The sequence below is a fragment of the Oncorhynchus nerka genome, linkage group LG2 (genome assembly GCF_034236695.1).
Source record: "Oncorhynchus nerka isolate Pitt River linkage group LG2, Oner_Uvic_2.0, whole genome shotgun sequence".
In the NCBI taxonomy this organism is placed as follows: Eukaryota; Metazoa; Chordata; class Actinopteri; order Salmoniformes; family Salmonidae; genus Oncorhynchus; species Oncorhynchus nerka.
This window is the reverse complement of record NC_088397.1, coordinates 22,618,664-22,643,638: the sequence shown is the minus strand read 5'-3', so window position 1 is coordinate 22,643,638 and position 24,975 is coordinate 22,618,664. Positions and strand designations below refer to the sequence as shown.

Sequence of the window (24,975 nt, the reverse complement as noted above, 5' to 3'; positions counted from 1 at the left end):
CTGATGACTCGATGAAAAACCTAAAACAAAATGACATTTATTGATGCAAGACTTCCCACCTTTTTCTCAGTAATCAACTTTTTAATCTCTAAAGAAACGTTATTACAACATAAAACGTACAAATAGGAAACGTTTTTATTACTACACTAGACATTTAGGAGCGGAAACTAGCCTATCAGGAAATACAAAGCAAACCCAGGAGGCAGTTCCTCACAATGTTTCATCCAGATCGGCATGATACCGTGTTGTCCCCTTAGATTATGGTCCCCCTGCTTTTGAAAATAACCTGAACATGGCAATATTCCAACCAAATGGGATCATTTATATACACAGCACTGCAAGAGATCGGTCAGATTTCTCTTTCAGTTGGATCTTCAAATCAACGAGGCACCCAATCCAAAAGTGGTTAACAGAATTTAAAAACACAGGATCATTGTAATGGACTAAATGTTCTGAAATACTGGCACCGGGAAACAGACTGCCTCGTCTTCAATACTGCTTTGTCACCAGAGAAAAACATTGTCTGCATCTCAGTCCAACGTGGCTTCCTCTCCTCACGTCATCTCTTCTTTCACATCAGTGCAGGTAAAAGGAGAGAAGACTCTCCTTTAGACTATCGAGATGGATACAACCCCAAGGAACAGAAACATGTTTCCTTACCCTCCGTCCCCCCCCCTCCTTTCAACCCTCCCAGAATGAAACAGTATTACACATCACCATAGAAACACAGAAATGACCAACAATGTGACAACGTTGATTTTACATACAGGAGAGGCGTTTGCACCGGTGCAGAGTTTGACACCTCATGATCAGAAGGGAAGAACTAGGGCCAGGAGGTTTGCCTGAACAGGTCACATGGTCAGGGAACACAACTTGAAAAAGGGAGAGCCATAGAGAATGATAGAGGCCAAAATGCTGTGTTCGCATGGGCAGCGCCATTGAGGGTTTCCACCATATTAAAGTAGGCAACTGGATGGGGATTCTTATGGGTTGTAGCCGCAATGGCACTGCCCATGCTGTCACAGATATAAAGATGAGTCCTCGATCGGTATGGGCAGAGCAGAAAGGTCAAATGAAGGTCATGAGTAGGGCCATGAGTTTTTCCTGAGCACATGAAAAGACAAGGACCACAGGAGGTCGGTGGGACACCTTAATTGGGGACGGCAGGCTTGTGGTAATGGCTGGAGCAGAATCAGTGAGATGTTATCAGACAGATCAACCGTAGTTCCACGCTCCTTCCAGACATTATGAGCCATCCTCCCCTCCAGACATTATGAGCCATCCTCCCCTCCAGACATTATGAGCCATCCTCCCCTCCAGACATTATGAGCCATCCTCCCCTCCAGACATTATGAGCCATCCTCCCCTCAGCAGCCTCCACTGATAAGGGCACATAAAGTCATAGCCCCAGTTATGGTAAGTAAATATATCTCACATTTTAGAAACAGAAACAGTTTCACGGTTTGTTTTCCTAGAATTATCCTCTTCCAACAATAACAGAAACACTTTGCACTGGTGCCAACTAGGGCACATCCTAAATGGCACCCTATTCCCTATGTATTGCACTACTTTTGGCTTCAGTAGGGCACAATATATAGGGAATTGGGTGCATTTCAGATGTGCTCTTAGTGAATATGGTTCAGAGATAAATCTATACAGCAGTATGTCAAAATACACCAGAAGCCCCCCCCCCCCTTAACACTCTTCATATCATTAAGAACCTGCGTTTTTACATCCTTTCTCAATTCAAATACAGAAAACAAATCCCTAATAGAAAACCTTATTTTCTTTTCATCCATCGTTACTAGGGACAGGAGATTTCCCTAACAGATTGACCTGGCCAGGAAATACTCTGGACTCTAATGTTAGTTGTAGCTCCCTAAGTAACGATCCAATATAGAGGGTTGCTCCTGGCCCTAGTTGTGTCAGAGATAAACAGTGAGGTACTGTAAAAACACACACCGTCTCTTTTCAAACCCAGTTGGTCTGAATCAACTCGTTTCTCATCAGTCATTGGTTGTGACGGAAATATCAAAACATGTCATGATATCAAAATTCCCTTTACAGTATTTACAACAAACCAAAGACAGATGGAGGGGGGTGGCGTAGGTAGGCCGACTGGGTGGTTGGGGAGGGGGTGGCGTAGGTAGGCCGACTGGGTGGTTGGGGAGGGGGTGGCGTAGGTAGGCCGACTGGGTGGTTGGGGAGGGGGTGGCGTGGGTAGGCCGACTGGGTGGTTGGGGAGGGGGTGGCGCAGGTAGGCCGACTGGGTGGTTGGGGAGGGGGTGGCGTAGGTAGGCCGACTGGGTGGTTGGGGAGGGGGTGGCGCAGGTAGGCCGACTGGGTGGTTGGGGAGGGGGTGGCGTAGGTAGGCCGACTGGGTGGTTGGGGAGGGGGTGGCGTAGGTAGGCCGACTGGGTGGTTGGGGAGGGGGTGGCGTAGGTAGGCCGACTGGGTGGTTGGGGAGGGGGGTGGCGTATGTAGGCCGACTGGGTGGTTGTGTGTTTAAGGACAAATGTTGTCCTTTTGGGGGATCTTAACAGGCAGTTACCATGGCAACTGCCAAACCGCCTACTGATTGGCTCAGCTCTGTTACAAGAGTCCTTTAAGCATCCAATCAGAATAATTTCACAGAAGGTCAGAACTGCCCTCTGGGTAAAAAATACAATCAAAACAAAAACCAGACACTTCCAAGATGTCTTCCTCTAGGAGATGGATGCTGATTGGTGCAGAGTGATTCCGGAGTGTGCAGATAGACTTATTGTCAACCTGTTCTGTCTCAATGGAAAATTAAACAAATAAATACAACTGTGCATCCTCTGCATGTTCAGGGTCACTTAGTCTACTACAGAGAAAACACCTTCTCAGGGGGATGGAGAGGGACATTACTATGGGAATTACAATTTAAAGTACCATGATGGACCAAGGTGCTGCCCTCTGACTGGGCAAAGAGGGGGCAGTAGATTGTGTATATCCTGTGGGATTTTCCTTAAGGAGACTAGCGAAGGTTCACCATCCTGTGAAGTTACTGACGAAGAGGTCATCAGTGTGTGTGTGTGTGTGTGTGTGTGTGTGTGTGTGTGTGTGTGTGTGTCCTTTCGACAACAACAAAAACTCCAGAAATTAAATCCTACATTTTAAAATAACCAGAATCATCATAACAATATTATTAATCAGAACAATAAAATATTATAAAAGAATAGCAATAATACATTACATACAGAGTAATGGAAAACATCACAACACTTGTGTTTTAAATGTACACAGAGTGAACGAGAGGGGGGGGGGGGGGGGGGGGGTGACACTTCCATGTCTAGGTCTCAAATGACACCCTATTCCTCTAAAGTAGTGCACTACATAGGGAAAAGGGGATCATTCGAGATCCTGTTCCGCCCCTGTATCCATTAGAAACAAATAAAAACATCAAAATAAAAGCGAATGCCAATGTAATGTTTGTCGAGCTTCCAGACAGCTACTGACAGAACCCTACCATGCTGTGTCCTGAAGGGTGTCCATGTTATCCAGTCTCTCCATCATCCCCTCTCTCATTGTCCAGAGCCTGACAAGAAGTCAGAGAGGCAGGGGGCAGGGTTAGAGAGTAGGGACTTCCTGTGTCTCTGCTTCCTGTCTATGCCACAGACAGCGTCGGAAAGCTCCGCCTTCACTAGAGGCCCAGCATGCCCCAGGGCTGTCCTAGAAGCCTGGGTAGCGGCGAGAGTTCCGGGGGGGTGAGGTGGGAAAGGCAGAATGAGTCCGATCCAAGGTGAGGGGTTGGAAAATCCAGGTGGAAAGGTACAAAAATAAAATAACCAAAAGAAAATACAAAAATAAAGAAATTAAAATTACACACTCATCGTCATGTTGGGTGAATACTGTGAAGAGAAAAAGGGAGGGGGGGGGGGGGGGGGTAGACATGAGCGAAAAATGTAAATACTACAACATTACATACCAGGTCACCCACCCTGGTTCTTGTAGGGTCAAGGTACAAGGGTCAGGGATCATCGACCAGCAGTACTCACACTTTCACTTTGGAATGGGTTGAGGAAGTTTCCACCCATCTCTCCATCGTCCCGCGGCGTCCCGGGAGGGTTGCTCATACCCCCCATGTTGTTAGGAGAGTTCTGGATAGATAGATAGAGAGTACGATAACTCTACATGTCGTACCACAAGTTATTTGACCAGCAGCACCAAGACATGTCCCTTTGACTGTAAACTCTGTCGGTTTGAGCGATTCAAGTCAAATGTTGTAGAAAATGGGATTTATATTCACCTTTGGCAACCCGTCCATGTCCCCAGAGCCTGAGAGAGATGAGATTCAAAACAGTTAAATCCATGCACTGAACATTATGTCACCCTTACGACTGCATTATAACAGGTGTTCATAACCCTGTCACCCACCTAGTGAGCCATTCATGTGGTGAGGTTCCATGGCTCCCATAGCTCCCATCGGTCCATCAGGCCCCGGGCCCATAGGGAACTGGGAGAGACACACACACACACACACACAACATAAAGATGTCTCAGTGACTGGACCTTTAGTCTGGTTTTATTGCCCCATCTAATCAGCAGGGGGTAAAGTCATACTGTATGGTGGGGTCACGCTGCGTGACATCACGCGGTGGAATACGACGTGTAATGTGACTCACGTTGGGTCTGTTTCCTCCTGGTCCTATAGGGTTCATCATAGTGTAGATGTTTTCACTGGAGTTGTTGGAGTCTGGGGGAGACCAACACAATAGCACAACATTAGTACACACAGAGAGAGGCAACACAGTGTCTAAATATAGTACTGGTGCTGGGGGGGAGGGGGCTTATTTAAGAGACGCACCACCTGGGCTGGGCATGATGGGAGTTCCGGGCGGCCCCCCTCCTCCTGGAGGACCCTGGGAAACATTTAAAAAAGGTCAATAAGAACAGTGCACACAATTTCCCATTTCCACAGCTAAGGAACAGTTTTATAAGTGACAAGTTATAGAAAACACTGACGGTTGGCTACTCACCACATAGTGGCCGGGAGATGAGGAGGAGTATTGTATCTGTGATGAGAGAAGGGAAACTAGAGGTTAGGGGGGGGTCATAGTTACCACCAGGAGAGACTCTCAACTAACCAGTAGTTCTTTCCTCCAGCAACATGAGGTCAGTGTAATACCTTTTCAGGCAACATGTTAAAATAATAACAATCCTTTTAATGAATGATCTAATCTATGACAAATTGAGCGAGGAGGAAACAACTTACTGAGTTGGCATTGGGACCAGGCCACGGCCCTCTACCACCAGGTCCCCTGAGAGACAGAGACAGACTAAGTATAGGGAACACTGCCATAAACCAAGAAAACAACAGTTCAACATTCACGATGTCGGGGCCTTCGATATTCAACCATGAAGCTGGTGCTATGGGATAGACTGTATTTCTCCCTATGGAGGGAACACTTACATGTTCATCCCAGGCATAGGACCACCCATGGAGTTAGGAGGGGGTCTCATGCCCCCGTAGTTCTACATGGAGAGAAGAGATACAGTGTCAAAACAATAGAGCGTGTGTGTGTGTGTATGCGTGCGCACGCACTTACCTGTGGACCCATGGGCCCCATTCCTCGTGGAGCGTTCATTCTCATTGGCCCGCCCATATTAGGATGTCCTACAGGAGAAAAGATGGCAAGAACACAGTCTTAACACCAACACACACTGGTAGTTAACATAAAGATACTATGTGATGGTCTAATGGATCATTCGATTCACTTAGCAAACGCTTTTATCCAATGAAACGGTCACCTCCACACCTAATCCACATATGGCCAGTCTGAACCTGGAAGGCAGGGTTTATGGCAGGCAACAGACTAAACTCTCCTCTAATCTCATTAACTGGGACCCCTGTTAGGTTAAATGGTAATCTCTCATTTGAACCTGTAATCTCAAGCCAAAACACACACCGAGACCCACACTATCCTATCTTCCACCCAGATGACCCCTAGATCTGTAAGGTCCTGGGGGCACCGGCGTTCTCAGAGAGGAACGACACTTGGAAAAACTGCAAGCTTCCATAAAAACACAAGCATGAATAATGTGTACACACACACCTTGTGGTCTGGTGGGGTCCATGCTGTTTGGCAGGAGAGGCTGAGACCCAGGGATTCCCCCGGGAGGCTGAGGGAAACAGATGGACGAGAGAAAGGGCGATGGTGAGTATGGACCACCAGCACATACCTACCTGGAAGTGCATGTTCAGCTGTATAGGTGAGCGTGGTGGTCCATACCTGATTTGGCATTCGGAGTGAGGGGCGGGGTCCACCTGGAAACCGTGGCGACATGAAAGGCTGAGAGAGACCGAGAGAGAGAGTTTGTCATTCCGACTGAAAAGGAGCAGAGCAGACAGATGATGGACAGAGTGTGAATGGAGGATGAGGAGAAAGGGGGGGTGAGAACACAGAAAACTAAAACAATGAGCCGGCTCATTAACAAGGTATTTTACAGAGGATTTGCTCTCCTCCCTTAGCGCCTTACATGTAGATCAGTGTGTGGGTTTTGTCTGTCCTGTGCACATGCTCAGTGTGTAGGTCCACAGTGGCTCCTCTTGTTTTATTGATGAGGTGTTGGTGGAGTGTGTCTGTGTGGAGGCTAAAGCTCCCTCCCCCCAGAACAGCTCCAGAGGAGAGAGTCAATTATTAGTCTCTCTCTCTCTCTCTCTCTGTGTGTGTGTGTGTTACCTGTCCATGTGGTCCCATGCCGTGGGGGGGCTGTGCGTGAGGAGACTGCTGGGAGCCTGGCGGACCCTGAGAGATGGGAAGAGTGACATCAGAGAGAGGGAGGAGCTAACACAATTACACCTTCAGGAGCAAGGGATGGGATGTGGCAGAGAAGCTAGGCAGTAGCCAATCAGAACACGGAGAGGGAGAGGAGGCCGTTTTTCCTAATCCATGGTAAGAGGGTGTCTTCACCACTAGAGGGCAATGTTGACACAGCTAAAACGCACAGCTCAGAACGAGTGGATCAAAGGAGCCTACAGCATGGTTGGTCACAGTTCATCCCACACTGTTCAACATCAGGACATGCAACTAGACTGACGAACTGCAGAGACTGCATGTATCACTTCAGGTTTGTTTTGTGAGTTGTGTGCATCTTCTATTTTAAAAAATAATTCTTGGCGAACAAAACACCAAAACACACACACACGATAATAGCAACACAGGCATATTTGCAGCAAACAGCTCTTGCTAATGATAAGGCCACTTGTACAAAAAGGACAACACAGGCACACACACCCTCCTCCCTCACTTGTGTTATAAATAGCACTTCCGTGCCTCTCCTCTCTTTTCTCGCTCTCTCACTACTCTTGCCATCTCCCACTCTCACCTACTTCCTCCCTTCCATTATTTCATTCCAGCTCTCTCTCTAGTTCTCTTCCACTCTCTCTCGCTCGCTCTCTAGACAAACAATGAAGTGGTAGCCACAGAAACAAACACATTGAGGCCCCTCTCTCTCCCCGTTCCACCTTATCGTCGCTGCTGCCAAATGCCAGTGCTGTCCATCACACTGTCTGGCCGTGTGTGTGTGTGTGTATGCGTGTGTGTGTGTGTGTGTGTGATATATATATATATAGAGCGAGAGAAGAGGAGTGTGGGATCATTGGAGGTGGAGAGAAACAGAGGGAGGTGAAAAAGTGTGACGAGATGTAGGAAGAGATGGAATAAAGTAATGGATGGTGTAGATGCTTGGAGGAGTGGAGGGAGGGATGACAAGAGGGAGTTTAACTATGCGTAAAGTGGGGGGACGAGGGAGGTAGCAGAAGAGAGGGATGAAGAGGTGTATTACCTGGAAGAATCCAGGCGGCATGGGTCCTCCTGGCATACCATCATTAGGAGGCATATTCCCCATCACAGGACTGGGGGCTGCTGCCGCACTCTGCAACACACACACACTAATAGATGCATTGGGTCTCCCTCCATCTCGCTCCTTCTCTTCCATCCGGCTCATTCCCCTTAAACCCCTCTCCCTCCCCAAACATCTGTACTCCTCCTTCTCATCCTCTCCCCTCCCTCGGCCCTAAACTCCCTCCCTCCCTCCCCCTCTCACGGCCCTAACCTCCCTCCCTCCCTCCCACGGCCCTAACCCCCTCCCTCCCTCCCACGGCCCTAACCCCCTCCCACGCCCCCTAACCTCCCCTCCCTCAGTTCTTCCCCGTTGCGCTCACTTCCTTTTGCTCACTCCTTCTCCCTCTCTCATCTCTTGCAGTAGTTAGTCGAAGCTGTTGCTATGGAGACGAGTCCTTTGCTCCCTGTCCCTCTAGCATCCCCCTCTCAGAAAGAGAGAGCGAGGTAGGGGAGAGAGACAGAGTGACAAGTTTTCCGTAACAACCTCTAACCAGGACCTAGCCACCCTAGGCAATATGGTGAGAACTCCACCTATCATACCAGAGGGCAAGGTTCGTATAGAAATACCACTAACCAGGCTACTGGCATCATGCTTGACATAGACAAAACACCGATCAATCCTAAATATCAATGACAAAACTGTACATCAATACAGCTACATGGTTGACTATCACCCACACAAACAGAAATACATGTCAACACACACACACACACAGTGACAGGAAGCACCACAAGGGAAGGTTCATGTCTGGCTCAGCCTATAGGAATCCACCACCATGAATAATTAATCCACAAATCAAAAAACTGATGATTTGATTGGGTGATGAGAAAATAGGAAATAAAGGGGGGAGAGAAGAGTGGTAATCCCCCCTCAAAAAAAAGAGAGTGAAGGGGGTAAAATGAGAGAGGGAGGAAGGCAAAGAGAAAGTTACAGGAAAACGAAGAGGGAAAAAATCTATGAACTTAGAAAACAGCATATCTGAGCCCCCTGCAAGACATGGATATAGACACAGCCAGAATGCCAGACATGGACATAGACACAGCCAGAATGCCAGACATGGATATAGACACAGCCAGAATGCCAGACATGGATATAGACACAGCCAGAATGCCAGACATGGATATAGACACAGCCAGAATGCCAGACATGGATATAGACACAGCCAGAATGCCAGACATGGATATAGACACAGCCAGAATGCCAGACATGGATATAGACACAGCCAGAATGCCAGACATGGATATAGACACAGCCAGAATGCCAGACATGGGTATAGACACAGACAGAATGCCAGACATGGGTATAGACACAGACAGAATGCCAGACATGGATATAGACACAGACAGAATGCCAGACATGGATATAGACACAGACAGAATGCCAGACATGGATATAGACACAGACAGAATGCCAGACATGGATATAGACACAGACAGAATGCCAGACATGGATATAGACACAGACAGAATGCCAGACATGGATATAGACACAGACAGAATGCTATTCATGGATATAGACACACACACCTTGTGTGTTTGAGTGCCCATCTGGTCCTCAAGACTTACAAACTGGCACTTCACTCAAACAGTTGCCAGCCAAGGCAGACAAAACAGAGCACACAAAACACACACACACAGTTAACCAGCTCTCTGGCACGGAGGATGTGAAAGCCCCCCTTGCTCTGGGCCGGATGCCAGGGCTGCAACACACACACACACACACACAAATCCCTGGTTTAGCCCCGGCCCAGTGCTGGGATTACTGGATTAAGACCTCTATTCCATTATCTCCACACACTGACGATAGCGACACACACACACACACACACCTAGGCCAAGGGAAGAGGCGGGACGAAGACACACAAACACACACTTGGGCCTGTCACTCACGTAATCATGGAAGGCCTTGGCCTCGCTGGAGTGTTCGCAGTTCTCCCGTCTGTCCGGCGCAGCGCAATACAAATCCCAGAATACACTGCAACGGGAAATAGAGGAAGAGGGTTCATGTCAAGGAGCACCTGATGAGCCAATAGAGGCGGTAAAGTGGTCAATCGAACGCCACCAAAGCATTTGAATTGCCATGGAAATGCATGAAGGACCGTGGGGGAAAGATTCATTTGCCCCCCAGCTAAATTAGCCTACATTTAGGCTATTGTTTAAATGTCCACTTTCTTAGAACATGTGCCAACCTGGTCAATGGAACGTCTGCGTTCCACCGACATCTATATACAGTACATCAGTTATTCACCATACTACTCTCACTTGCCATCTATCACACAGACATGTGCGCTCTCTCACTCACACGTACAGTTGAATTCGGAAGTTTACATACACCTTAGCCAAATACATTTCAACTACATTTTTCACAATTCCTGACATTTAATCCTAGTAAAAAGTCCCTGTCTTAGGTCAGTTAGGATCACCACTTTATTTTAAGAATGTGAAATGTCAGAATAATAGGAGAGAATTTATTTCAGCTTTTATTTCTTTCATCACATTCCCAGTGGGTCAGAAGTTTACATGTACTCAATTAGTATTTGGTAGCATTGCCTTAAATTGTTTAAATTGGGTCAAACGTTTCAGGTAGCCTTCCACAAGCGTCCCACAATAAGTTGAGTGAATGTTGGCCCATTCCCCCTGACAGAGCTGGTGTAACCGAGTCAGGTTTGTAGGCCTCCTTGCTCACACACACTTTTTCAGTTCTGCCCACAAATGTTCTTTAGGATTGATGGCCACTCCAAGCCATTTTGTCACAACTTTGGAAGTATGCTTGGGGTCATTGTCCATTTGGAAGACCCATTTGACACCAAGCTTCAACTTCCTGACTGATGTCTTGAGATTTTGCTTCAATATATCCACATAATTTTCCTTCCTCATGATGCCATTTATTTTGTGTAGTGCACCAGTCCCTCCTGCAACAAACACCCCCACAACATGATGCTGCCACCCCGTGCTTCACGGTTGGGATGGTGTTCTTTGGCTTGTAAGCCTCCCCTTTTTCCTTCAAACAGATCTATGGTCATATGGCCAAACAGTTCTATTTTTGTTTCATCGGACCAGACAACATTTCTCCAAAATGTGCGATCTTTGTCCCCATGTGCAGTTGCAAACCGTAGTCTGGCTTTTGTGTGGCGGTTTTGGAGCAGTGGCTTCTTCCCTGCTGAGCGGCCTTTCAGGTTGTGTCTATGTAGGACTCATTTTACTGTGGATATTTACTTTTGTACCCATTTCCTCCAGCATCTTCACCTTTGCTGTTGTTCTGGGATTGATTTGCACTTTTCGCACCAAAGTACGTTCATCTCTAGGAGACAGAACGAGTCTCTTTCCTGAGCAGTATGACGGCTGCGTGGTCCCATGGTGTTTATACTTGCGTACTATTGTTTGTACAGATGAACGTGGTATCTCAGGTGTTTGGAAATTGCTCCCAAGGATGAACCAGACTTGTGGAGGTCTACAATTGTTTTTCTGAGGTCTTGGCTGATTACTTTTGATTTCCCCATGATGTCAAGCAAAGAGGCACTGAGTTTGAAGATAGGCCTTGAAATACATCCACAGGTACACTGCCAATTGACTCAAATGATGTCAATTAGCCTATCAGAAGCTTCTAACGCCATTACATCATTTTCTGGAATTCTCCAAAGGCACAGTCAACTTAGCGTATGTAAACTTCTGACCCACTGGAATTGTGATACAGTGAATTATAAGTGAAATAATCTGTCTGTAAACAATTGTTGGAAAAATTACTTGTGTCATGCACAAAGTAGATGTCCTAACTGACTTGCCAACACTATAGTTTGTTATAAACAAGACATTTGTGGAGTGGTTGAAAAAGGAGTTTTAATGACTCCAACCTAAGTGTATGTAAACTTCTGACTTCAACTGCATGCATCTGAATGTAAATGATATTCTAATGGAATACACAAACGTGTGAACACAAGAAGATGCAAGAGGCCGAGATACTCACCACCACCACGAGTGCAGGAATCCAGGAGGCTCCCCTAACGTAATGTTCTTTTCCCATCGTATCTGAAAGAGAGAAAGCAACATGATGTCTAGTTCTAAACTCAGCAGGAGAGGAGACTGTCAGGGTGGGTGTGTGTCTAGAGTACCTGTGAAACTCATTCCACTGAGGGCTGAGCGTCTGCGGGTTTTCACGCCTCCTTTGTACTCGAATAATGAATTAAGGTCACTGATTAGTGAAGAACTCCCCTCACCTGGTCGTCTAGGTCTTAATTGAAAGGAAAAACCAAAAACCCTTAGACACTCGGCCCCCCGTGGAATGAGTTTGACACCCCTGGCCTAGAGGTTAAGAACACATAATCAGTCGGTCTCAGCAAGTCGATGCGGTCCCTCTTTCTCAACCACGCTCTCTCCCGCTCGCCTCCTTTCCCTACCTCTCAGTCAATGCCCTCTGAGATAGTTACACCTCGTTCTAACTCTTCGTCAACACAGTCCTTCCCTCTCGCAGTCTCCCTCTACCACTGCCTCCATCTAGGCTACCGCTACCTGTCCACATCTCTACCTCAGTGTCCCTCTCTTTTCCTCTCAGTCAGTCTACCTTTCTCCCACTGTCTCACTCTAGTCCCTTACTGGGAAGGAGCAAAGTAGGACAGAAAAGTGTGTGAGTCTTACCTCCGACAAGAAGGTCTGTGCAGACTTCTGTGCTCCTACATGCAGCAGGTACTCATATACGTACAGTGCTAACCTGCAACACAGAACAGGACATTGCATTAGCAAAACTATAGAAAAAGCCATAGGAGTTAGCATTAGCAAAGATCTGGATGAGGATTACACAAACCTACTAGAACAACAAGGCCGACTGTGTGAGCAGGGCAGGCTCCAGGCATAGGCAGCCGCTTAGGGCCCCAGGCCGCTAGGTTGTTTTTGGGAACTCAGTCAGGGCTCAACTTACTGTTGCGATAGTAGTAGAATACACAAGGTGCAAGTTCGAAATTTGGTTGTGCATCAGCAATTTCTCAATTTCAGCTAACAATTTATTTGATTTATTTACCAATCTAAACTTGTAGTAATCATGGCGAAATACCGACCAGGTATGTGCCTAGGGTCCCCAATTGATTTTGTTAGTCTTTGTCACTCAGATATCATTGAAACCCTTTCCATCCGCATTCTAATTTTGTAATAACAGTTAAACAATGGTTTAAAGCCTTAATAACACTGCCGTCCAATCACTAAATGTATTTCTGTAAACTGCCATTTACACATGACAACATGAGCTACAAATAGATAGAATTGGTTTAGGGATTTAGGGGCGGGAACCTTTTTTGACTTCAATGAAAGGTCACGGCGCAAATCCTCCATTTGCCTCAGTGCCCTGGTAGATGACTGGAAGGAGAGTGGACCGAGTGATATTTTGACAGCTTTAAAGTGAAAACCAGCAGGTGGATCAGATGAGGAAAGAAAGTTGCTACTCCCTCCGTCTCTGAATTTTTTTGGGCCATTTCTTTCTAGCTGGCAAAACAAGTGAGCTACATTTTCTGTGTACTGTCAATAACATAGCTAAGTTTGTCGCTGATATGGGCTAGTAAAAAAATAAAAAAAATCAGCAGGTAGACTAGCGGTTAAGAGCGTTGGGCCAGTAACCAAAAGGTTGCTGGTTCGAATCCCTGAGCTGACTACATGAAAAAATTATCTGTTGATATGCCCTTGAGCAAGGCAATTAACCCTAATGGCTCCTGTAAATCGGTCTGGATAAGAGTGTCTGCTAAATGACTCAAATGTCAATTAAACCAGATTGGCCACTGTGCTCACACTGGTTTCACTTCACTTGCAGTGAAATATGTGATCTTGCCAGATCAGGCTGGTTTAGGGAGGTTAAGGAAATACAGTATTCTTGATGCATGTCCCCCTGCCCCCACAGGTCTAAGACACTTCCCAGCGTTGCTCCCTGGCCTCCCAACGCCCCTCCCCAGACCTCTTCCCCCCTCCCCAGACCGCTTCCACCCTCCCCAGACCGCTTCCACCCTTGCCTCTTCCCTTCTGGTCCCCCCTCTTACCCCCCCACTGGCCTTGCCTCCTAGTCCTACCAGACACCGGCTGCATACCAGCCTCCAGGTCCACCTGAGATAGCTGACTCCTCTGCCCACCAGAGGCCCCCCCACCGTGGCTCCTTCATGACTTTCTCCTGTATGTTCCTCACCCTTGTATGTTGTCCTTTCCTTTCCCCATATATCCTGCATGCCAGCCTGCCTACATGTTTGACACATGACTCTCATGGCCTTGGAGATGTAAAGGACATGTAAAGACTCAAATAATGTTGGGCTTTTAAATTGTTCCCGTTCTGATTCCTCACGTGATAGGCCTAGTGTAATGAGTGTCATGAATGTACAGAAGAAATTGAAGGTGTAACGGCTTTTAAGTCATTACAAATACATTTTGATGACAATATCTCTAAGGTGGTTGTATTTAATGTTCTGGCTATGATGGAGATACATTTTTTTTATAGCTTAGAATGAGACAATGTCCTCCCTAATGTTATTCTTTCAATAAAGTTCCTGAATTATTAATATTACATTACTTGTTTATGACTTTCCTTATCATGTCAGACTAAATGCTATTTGTATTTTTTTTGGTGCAGATGTGTTGAATATACTATGCAGATAAGTGTTCGACCAAGGAACATTCCATATAAAAAACGTATTCACAGTAAAAAGGTATTTTTATTCTGATTTTCAATTCTTACGAAACAAGAGACTCAATATGCTCTACGTTTTTCTCGATCTTCATTAGAAAGTGTTGTAAGTTGCAGTCATTTGGGGGGAGCATAGATTTTCATATAACATACATTTTCATAGGTGTTCTTTCTTGACTGATTGTCATTTGAAAGGGCAGTTTCTCAGCTTTCAAAATAGGCATCATGTTTTCATTATACTCATTAAGGCACGCAGAGGTCATGACCCAGTGGAACATTCTGCTCAGGCGGGAAAGGGTTAACACGGCATAAGTCAAAGTGTAGAACTGTTGTGAATTTGCTTCAAAAGCTACAATATGTTACTTTTTGGGCGACCTGACAAAAGTCATAGAAAAGTGAGTTACAGATCTGTGTGTGAAGATTCTATGTGCTCTATTTCTATGCTTCCCATTTTTAAGTTTTGATTTTGTACACCAGCTTCAAACAGCTGAAAGTGAAATACTTTTGTTTATGGAAACAATTTCACAGCAGTTTAGATGGTACAATGATTCACTATACTTGCTTGTTTTGTCAGAAGGAAATTAGGCGAACTATTCGAATTTTATGAGAAATTTCTTCATAGTGCCTCTTTAAAACTCCAAACATTTCACCCCATGACAAAATGGGTAGAATTGCAGGAAAGTAACTAAGAAAATGTTTTCTACCACATGGCAAAATTTGTAGAATGTTATGAAATTTGTTATAAAATTGCTAAAATGTTTCTTTTCTTTTTTTTTTCTTTCTACACGACATGGGTAAGTGTCCACGCAAATGTTTTGCCCGCGAGGTGGGCCCCCCCCAATAAAATCTCACTTAGAGCCCCCAATAGGCTATAGCTGGCCCTGTGTATGTCAGACCTGGGTTAAAATACTATTGCAAATATCTTAATTACCTTCACATTTCAAGTAAATATTCAGATATTTTTTTTATTTGAAAAGACAAGTAGTTGAATATTTGAATGCTGTGTGGAAATACATTTGGAAGGTATTGGCATGTATTGGAAAATAGGGTAAATACATTTAAATGGAATCACTTTTTCACCATATCCCCTTTAATTGAAAAATGTGTATAATTTTTTTTAAATAAATAAATTGACATACATATTGGACCATGACCCAAATGGTCAGAAAGTGACTTCTTACACCTGAATACAAAACATCCAGGAGATTATGGTGCTCAATGTTGACCCATTTTACATACCATGAGACAGCCATGTCTTTATCATTGGAAAAGATAAATGGTTGAGTTTGATTTTTTTTTTTAAATGTACATACAAAAACAGGGTTGTCAAACTATTTTATAATTTCATGAAAACGTATTTTATTTTTAATTTGCATGTGTTGTAGCTTAGACTTTTCATCATCTGAGGTTTGTGTTGTGCCTGACATCAGTTGAGACGCAACAGCTCGTGAATAAAATAGAAGTAGTTGAGTCGGCCCACATTATTTGAAAATACACAGAAAATAAAGTACTTAAATAACAAAATACACATGCATTTGAACCTAGGTCTGATGTGTGAGTCGTAAGGCCTGTCTCACAGGACCATAAATAGCTGAGGGGTGTTCCCACCCTGTGATCACAGATAAAACAACTGGTGAGAGGACAAACACACTGCCAGAGAAGAGTACGAATCCTCTTAAGAGCAGGAGGCAATTGTGAGGTTGCAGCTCTTCAGACAGGTGAGCCTGTGATTTATGAGCCAGGATGTCAGAGGTAGTGGTTCGCGCACACGCACGCACGTCTGAGGCTGCCTGGTGGTGTAGTAGAGTTTACTGTCTGTCTTGGGTCAGCTAGGCCTCCCTCTCACAACTGACCAATGTGACCACTGCACAGGGCACTCAATGATTTGAAAGTCACTTAGCTCTTTGAGACTGCTGGTTTAGTGTGGGTCTCTCGGCACACACACAAGCACAAACCTTAGTCAATGCTGTAGGGGTAAACTAAACTAAAAAATGAACAGGCGGGCAAACTGATCAGCGGTCACGGTGAATAAAGTAACACTGCCTATACTTTCAATGCATTTTCCCCCAAAAGGTGGGGAAATTTAGCCAGAACACCAGGGTTAACACCCCTTCTCTCATGCTACGTGCAATGGGATCTTTTAGTGGCCACAGTCAGGACACTTAACATCCCACCCGAAAGACGGCACTCTACACAGGCTAACGTCCCCAATCACTGCCCTGGGGCATTGGAATTTCTTTTTTTTTAGACCAGAGGAAAGAGTGTCTCTGCTTAGCTTCAGAGGCAAGCCAGAAGTGGGATGCATGGTGGGTAAACTGATTTTACCCTCCACTACACCACTGACTTTGGTTAGTGTAGGTCTACTCTCGCACATACACACCATGTCTTCTCCTGACCGTTTACAGAAGGCTACGGTTAACAGAAACTACTGATCTCCCCCACAAGGGCACTGATGAAATGTTTATGTGTGATGGGAGGCCTGTCTGTGTGTGCGCGGGGTGGGGGGGCTATGTGCACCTGGTCTGCTGCATTATTTAAGCTCACACATTGAGAGGAAGAGAGTTTCTTGAGCTGCAACACTGGGAGATGTTTTGATGGGAAGGTAGGGTCTCTGCACACACGCACAATTACTCAGTCAGCAAAGGGACAGCTCACGCCTCCCTCAGTCCCTTTCTCTCTCACACAAACTTCCCTCCTGATGTTCACCACCAGTATACCTGACATTCTGCCTGCGGCTGCAGACAAAACCCCTCTTTAAACACGGATAAGCCAGCCCACTGACACACACACACTCTCTCTCTCCCCCCTTCTCACAGACCGAAAAACACACGCATTATTCTAGCTCAGAGCGACCGCACACACCACTCCAACTCACAGCACAGAGCAACCGCTTCAGTCAAACACTCAATAATTCAACACAGAAGAGGGAGATGAGGACTTGGAAGAGAGGAAGGGAGAACTGAGCATTGGAGAGGAGGGGAAGAAAGTAGAGGAGACAGAGGAGGAGAGGGAGGGGAGGTGAGGAAGCAGAAGAATAGAGACAGAGGGGAGGAAAATCAACAAAAGTTTGCCTTCTGAGCAAAGCTATGGTCTGCCGAGAGCTCAAGTGCTGAGGTTGATTCATAAAATCAGTTAGGCTAGATTGTAGAGATTAACATACTCTTTTCAAGCACAGCAGCGACATAGACATTAGGAGCAGACAAATGTTTTGACAATTTAATTGCACATTTAAGGGACAAGGCTTAGAACAGTTTTTATTGAAATATGGACTGAAGTGTGGGGAAAAGCATGGGCAAATAATGAGGTATTGGCTTTGTTGACATTTGGAAAGAAACAGGGAAAAAAGAGCCACCGACAGCTTGTCAGTAAAGTTCAAATAAATCAGTATGAATAGCCTAGTAGTTGTGTTGCTCACGGTGCATAATTTTGAGTATCTGGTTCTGCAGGTCATAACAAAAAATAAAATAAATCTCTTTAGAAACCAAATAACACATGTTGAGAGACAAGCATGTTTAGGAACTAAACATAAATGCAACACAGTAGCACTAGGTGGATAAGATAACGTTTCTGTCGTACTAGCAGCCAATTCAGTGGAACAGCATCCTTCACGGACAAAACGGCACCCGTAGCTAGCAGACAAAGGGATAGGTAAGCTACCGCTAACTGAGCTAGCACACTGCCTAGAGTTTAACTCAACTATTCGGCTAAATGCTCAGCATAGTGGCCAATTTTAAAATGACAGAAAACCTAGTTTTATAAAAGGACACGTATTTTACTCTTTAATAAGGGCTAAACAAATTGTTTGGACACAAAGTTGTCATACTTGCCGCTAGCTAGCTCCTAGCCTACCTAGCAGTAACTCGCGTATGAAGGTACACATTCATACAATGTAGAGTGAGTTCGACTAGTTCCTTTTTGGAACGTTGGGCACTCCTTTGTTACATTGAAACAAAACCGGTTACATTGGTTTCAACTTTGTAAAAGCTATCAGTCGGCTACGTTATTTCACCATAAACCAATCCCAGGCTTTCCTGAAACACACAAGCATCTTCACGAATGCATTGTTCCCAATACCCAGAGAGGTAGGGATGCTCTTTTCCACTCAATTCTAAAATGCAACATATTGCACAGACAGTTTTAAAACAAACGAATTTGCCAATGTTGTTTAATATCTCCAACGTCATACATTAAGTTATTATGCTGTACCGGATGAGAATGAAACTAGTAGGAATGGATACCTTAGTAGTAAGCACGTTAGCTAGGCTAGCAATCAACCCCTAATAACTGATTGCTTGTTAGTGAGGGCTACAAGACTTCACCGATGCAAGAAAACAACCTGAAAAACAAAGAAGCAAAACTACGAAGAGAGCATATCGTATCCTAATCTGCACCCTTTCTATGACAACAAGCGAGGTGGTGTATGTGAGCGTTGGAGATAACAGTAGATATCCTAGCATTAGTGTCTCTAGCTAGTGTTTTTGTGACATTGCACTATTCCCACTTACTTTTCTCTTGCTTGGTTATCTGAGGGCACAACAGCACCTTTCCCCTTGGCGTACATCCTTGAAGCTGGTTTCGATACTTTTTATTCAGTCCGGTTCCGACACCTGTCAAAGAAAGCGACCACTTACGACCTCCATAGCTACACAGCAGTAGTGTTCTCTCTCTCACTGTGCCCCGGTGTCTTTTTTTTCTAGCAGGCTACATCCATCCTCAAAATTGCGGATCCGAACAGGGGCTGCTGCCGTCGCGGGGAGCTTGAAACCGTCTGTTGGTGATCGTTTTTTTTTTTGTCGCTGTTCCAGGGTTTTACCCACGCTCCCCCTGTTATAGAATGGTGGGGGCTTGTTAAAGGGATAAATCCCTTTTGGTAAATTTGCCAAACTAAATTATGATAGACTGGTCAGTGTTCTTCATTCCTGTGCCTGGAGACCCACATGGGTGTGTGCAGGGTTTTGATATAGCACAGCACTAACATACCTCTTTTAACAGTACCCACATGGAACTGTGTGCTCTGTAAGGTATGTTTTCCGGCCAGGAATGGTATATAACAGCTCTGTGTGTCCTGTTTTAGATATAGTTCTATGGCTGTGTCTACACAATAAGCTAAATTATGATCATTTTGTCACTAATTGGTCTTTTTACGAATCACATCAGATCTTTTTCAGAGCGGATCTGTTTGGTGAAAGGACCAATTTAGTGGAGAAAAACAGATCAGAATTTGGCTGCCTGTCTAAACACAGCCCATGTGTCGTGTGAGGGAATAATTAATAAAATGTGTACATGTATACCAAGTATGAAGTTGAGGGATGTGTGTGTGTCTTGTCCCTTTAAGAATGTGTGTGAGTGCCAGTGCAGTGGCTGGGTGTGTGTGTGTGTGTGTGTGTGTGTGCAGGAGCGAAGTGATCTGCTTAAATGTTGCTCATCTGTGGGAAGGACACACTGACTGCATGCATGTGTCATTCTTGGGGTTAGCCACCTCCACTGTTTTCTACAGGACACACATAAGCAAACATATTGTCCAAAAAAAGGGGGAAAGAGAAGAGAGAGTGCAGAGCTAGGACACACAAACACCGTCTAGCTAGGCAGAGCTGTCAGTGTGCTTGTGTTGCTCCAATAGGGAAGAGAGTGAGGGAGAGTGTGTTTGTATCTACTCAGCTCTAGACCACAAACTCTATCACTGTCTCATCATAGCATCAGTATCGATTGGTCTGAGCCCACATACCTCTCAGAACACACACACTGTTGAGCGTGTGTGCCTGTGTGTGTGTATATTTCTGATAGGGTAGGATGATTCGTTAGGGTAATTATAAATCAACTACACTCCTGGAATTCAGAGGTATTCACCCTAATGTACACACGCACACACACACATCTCACACACACACTCCAAACACGTGTTCAATCGAGCCAGACCTGTATTTTCGTTCACTCCAGAAGAGGACCTCTCAGAATATTACATTCACATGTTTCATTGCTAATTGAATGAGGCCGTTTGACTCAACAATTAGGCTGTTTGTTGGATGTCTGGATCAGTACACACTGGATTCCTATAGATGGCTGAAAGACATGGGCCCCGTTTCAATGCTGCAGTAAGAAAGCAGGAGGTTACTGGAACATGGCTCTCCGTGTGTCAATACCACAACCTAGCTAGTAGAGAGTGTGGTGGTTTCAGTAGTAGCACATTTAATCAATGCGGTTAACTATTTTGCTTCTCACACTTCCTGATACCTGATAGTTCTACTATCTCTCAGAATAGAAGTTAGCACTTTAACCTCAGATCTAGGATCAGGTTACCAGACCTCACATTCTAATCATAACCATTAACAGGACTGAACAAGTGTTTGACCTGGGATCAGCTAGGCTGCGTTTACACATGCAGCCCAATTCAGATTATTTTTCCACTAATTGGTCTTTTGAGCAATCAGAAGAGCTCTTTTGTAAATAATTGGGCAGAAGATCAGAATTGGCCTGCCTGTGTAAACACAGCCTTAGAGTTAAGGGAAATGTCTACCTGCTCCTGTATCTCTCTAATCTCTGTTTTCTCTGAATACGTTCTATCTCTATAGAAATGTAATCTCTCTAAAGATCATACTGCCTGGTTTCTCTACGCCCCTATTTTCACTCTGTCTGAGGGGAAAACCACAGACAACCACTGCCTCGGTATGACGCTGCCTCTCCTTGCTTTTTCAGCCTCTTTTTCTCTCCTCTCCTTTCCTCTCCCCTTGTCTCCCATTCATTCATTCTTCCACCCATCTTCTCCATCCTCCCCACTCCTTGTGCAAGCTGCAAACAGGTATATATCAGTTGTAGGTGTTTTTCAACAATGTGTACCTGGACTGTATTTACACCCTGCCTGCTCATGCTCATTACTCGCTAATGATTACCTGCTAATTACCATGTAAGTACATGGTTTTAGCACCACAACATATAGGTGGACCATATTTCCAGAAACTAAATGGCAGGTTGCTGTTTTATACTGAACAAAAATATAAAATTGCAACATGCAACCATTTCAAAGATTTTTCTGAGTTACAGTTCATATAAGGAAATCAGTCAATTGAAATAAATGAATTAGGCCCTAATCTATGGATTTCACATGACTGGGCAGGGGTGCAGCCATGGGTGGGCCTTGGAGGCATAAGCCCATTCACTTTGGTACCAGGCCCACCTAATGGGAAACCAGGCACAGCCAATCAGAATGAGTTTTTCCCCACAAAAAGGGCTTTATTACAGACAGAAATACTCCTCAGCTCCTTCTCCCCTCAGACGATCCTGCAGGTGATATAGCCGGATGTGGAGGTCCTGGGCTGGTGTAGTTACACGTGGTCTGCGGTTATGAGGCCAGTTTGACGTACTGCCAAATTCTCTAAAACAAATTAACGTTGAATTCTCTGGCAACAGCTCTGGTGGACATTCCTGCAATCTGCATGCCAATTGTAGGCTCTCTCAAAACTTGAGACATCTGTGGCATTGTGTTGTGTGACAAAACTGCACATTTTAGAGTGGCCTTTTATTGTCCCCAGCACAAGGTGCACCTGTGTAATGATTGTGCTGTTTAATCAGCTTCTTGATATTCCACACCTGTCAGGTGGATGGATTATCTTGGCAAAGGAGAAATTCTCACTAACAAGGATGTAAACAAATCTGTGCACAACTTGAGAGAAATAAGCTTTTTGTGCATATGGAACATTTCTGGGATCTTTTATTTCAGCTCATGAAACATGGCACCAACACTTTACATGTTGCGTTTATATTTTTGTTACGTATCCACGTGGTTGTAATCAGCCAGTGGAAAACAAAGGGGATGTAGAGGGAGAGAAAGAGAGAGAGATGTGGGAATTTGAGCGAGTTGACTAATATTCTGAGAAGATTAAAGGAGAGAAAGAAAGAGAGGGAGAGAGAGATTGTGTGTGTGTCTGTATAAAGAGGTCAGACTGGGCTTATGAAACTGTCTATGACCTAACCTGCCCTATTTCTGACAGAACACAACTCTGTACAGTCATATCATACCCGTAGGCACACAAACACACACACATACATGCATGTACGTACAGGCTTTAGGATCAGAATGTCAAATATCACCACTTTAATCTAAGTAAAGTTTTGATACTGTGTGTCAATAATGGCAAACTTTTAAACAGTTGGAGCAGAGTCAAGTACATCTGACCTAAGAGCCCTGAAATAAAAACACATGGATGTTAAATAGGATCCAGATTGCATGTCCTCTTAAAGAAGGGTTTTAACAGTGGCACGCACACACACATACATACACACGCACACACACACACACACCCGGAACACAGATTTTTCATTAAAGGAACACAGACTGTGGTGTGATCTGCTACTACACAGACAGTACACAGTTCTCAGCTTTTAACACTATTTTATTTTAATGTTGAATTCAATCAAACTCTTACTGCAATGGTTATCTGGTAATGTCTTTATAGCTTTATTCCCAAAATGTCTAAATGGTTTTAGGTAAAATGACCATATAACTACTTTCCCAGGTATGTTTGTTGACTGAATAAATAATGCTCTATTTTATCCCCCCTCCTAATCTCTCTCTAAATGTTCTCTCTATTTACCGCTTTCCCTCTCTCCCCTCCCCCTCTCTCTCTCCTTCTCCCCCTCTCTCCCCTCCCCCTCTCTCTCCTTCTCTCTCTCCCATCTTTTCCATTCTCCCTCCCCTCTCTCTTCCTTCCCCCTCTCCCCGTCTTCCTCCCCCTTTTTATCCTTCTCCCTCCCCCTCTCCTTCTCCCCCTCTCCCCGTCTTCCTCCCCCTTTTATCCTTCTCCCCCTCTCCCCGTCTTCCTCCCCCTTTTTATCCTTCTCCCTCCCCTCTCTCTTCCCTCCCCCTCCCCCCCTTCCTCCCCATTTTTTATCCTTCTCCCTCCCCCTCTCCCCCTCTCCCCGTCTTCCTCCCCCTTTTATCCTTCTCCCTTGCCCATCTCTCTCCTTCTCCCTCCCCCCTCTCCACTTCTTCCTCCCCATTTTTTATCCTTCTCCCTCCCCCCCTCTCCCCATCTTCCTCCCCCTTTTTATCCTTCTCCCTCCCTCTCCTTCTCCCCCCTCTCCCCGTCTTCCTCCCCTTTTTATCCTTCTCCCTCCCCTCTCTCTTCCCTCCCCCTCTCCCCTTCTTCCTCCCCATTTTTTATCCTTCTCCCTCCCCTCTCCTTCTCCCCCTCTCCCCGTCTTCCTCCCCCCCTTTTATCCTTCTCCCTTGCCCATCTCTCTCCTTCTCCCTCCCCTCTCCCCTTCTTCCTCCCCATTTTTTCCTTCTCCCTCCTCTCCCCATCCCTCCCCCTTCCCCTCCTCTTCCCTTCCCTCCCCATTTTTATCCTTCTCCCTCCCCCTCTTCCCTTCTTCCTCCCCATTTTTTATCCTTCTCCCTCCCCTCTCCCCATCTTCCTCCCCTTTTATCCTTCTCCCTCTCCCCCTCTCCCCTTCTTCCTCCCCATTTTTTATCCTTCTCCCTCCCCTCTCCCCATCTTCCTCCCCCTTTTATCCTTCTCCCCCCTCTCCCCGTCTTCCTCCCCCTTTTATCCTTCTCCCTCCCTCTCCCCGTCTTTCTCCCCCTTTTTATCATTCTCCCTCCCCTCTCCTTCTCCCCCTCCCCGTCTTCCTCCCCCTTTTTATCCTTCTCCCTCCCCTCTCTCTTCCCTCCCCCTCTCCCCTTCTTCCTCCCCATTTTTTATCCTTCTCCCTCCCCCTCTCCTTCTCCCCCTCTCCCCCCGTCTTCCTCCCCCTTTTTATCCTTCTCCCTTGCCCATCTCTCTCCTTCTCCCTCCCCCTCTCCTCCCCATTCTTCCTCCCCATTTTTTTTATCCTTCTCCTCCCTCCCCTTTTTTATCCTCCCCTCCCCTCTTCCTCCCCATTTTTTATCCTTCTCCCTCCCCCTCTCCCCTTCTTCCTCCCCTTTTTATCCTTCTTCCTCCCCTCTCCCCTTCTTCCTCCCCCTTTTTTATCCTTCTTCCTCCCCCACTCTCTCCAGTAGAGAAGGTTATGCTTGGCATTATGTTTGTCTTAACTCTGCTCTTGGTGTCCCATGCAGTACGTACACAAACACCAAAAACGGGCTGTGTGTGTATATATGGAGTGTGTTGTCTGGGGGTTTTGATACATGCGTTGTTGACAGTCTTGCCCCTCGGCCAGAACTACAGGGCCCCTCTACCCCTCTGTGGGCCTCTAAACATCTCTTTCTTTTCTCTCTCTGTCTTTCTAGTTCTTTACCGCTGTCCCTCTCCGTCTGCGCACTCCATACCTCCTGCTCGCTCTCTCTCCTCGCCTCTCCCTCCATTCACCACCACATCCACCTATCTCTAACACACACGGTGGCAGGGCTGTACTCTACCTCCCCAAGGAGTAGTGTTTAACTCACTGACGAGGGGTTTAAGGCCGAGGATGTTTGTGTGTGTGGTGGTGGTGGGGAAAGTAAATTGTTTAGTGTTTCTGTGC

The 24,975-nt window shown here is 45.6% G+C and overlaps 1 protein-coding gene across 3 annotated transcripts; it reads right to left on the bottom strand.

The window, feature by feature from the left end:
• Window positions 1-17: 17 nt before the first annotated feature.
• Window positions 18-19,299, bottom strand: LOC115132449 (single-stranded DNA-binding protein 3-like). Of its 3 annotated transcripts, none has more exons than XM_029665118.2 (18): window positions 19,023-19,299; window positions 12,501-12,573; window positions 11,833-11,894; window positions 9,759-9,843; window positions 7,810-7,899; window positions 6,705-6,770; window positions 6,255-6,314; window positions 6,078-6,144; window positions 5,571-5,638; window positions 5,435-5,496; window positions 5,237-5,282; window positions 5,001-5,036; window positions 4,829-4,883; window positions 4,647-4,717; window positions 4,399-4,477; window positions 4,271-4,299; window positions 4,020-4,121; window positions 18-3,701 (listed from the first exon to the last, which is right to left on the bottom strand). In XM_029665118.2, exons 1-18 carry the CDS (start codon window positions 19,076-19,078, stop codon window positions 3,546-3,548), a joined length of 1,263 nt encoding a protein of 420 aa, XP_029520978.1. In that variant the 5' UTR covers window positions 19,079-19,299; the 3' UTR covers window positions 18-3,545. The 3 variants fall into 3 exon arrangements, with proteins under 3 accessions (XP_029520978.1, XP_029520987.1, XP_029520996.1); XM_029665127.2 differs by having other exon boundaries at window positions 4,832-4,883; XM_029665136.2 differs by lacking the exon at window positions 18-3,701 and adding an exon at window positions 3,730-3,872.
• Window positions 19,300-24,975: the final 5,676 nt, after the last annotated feature.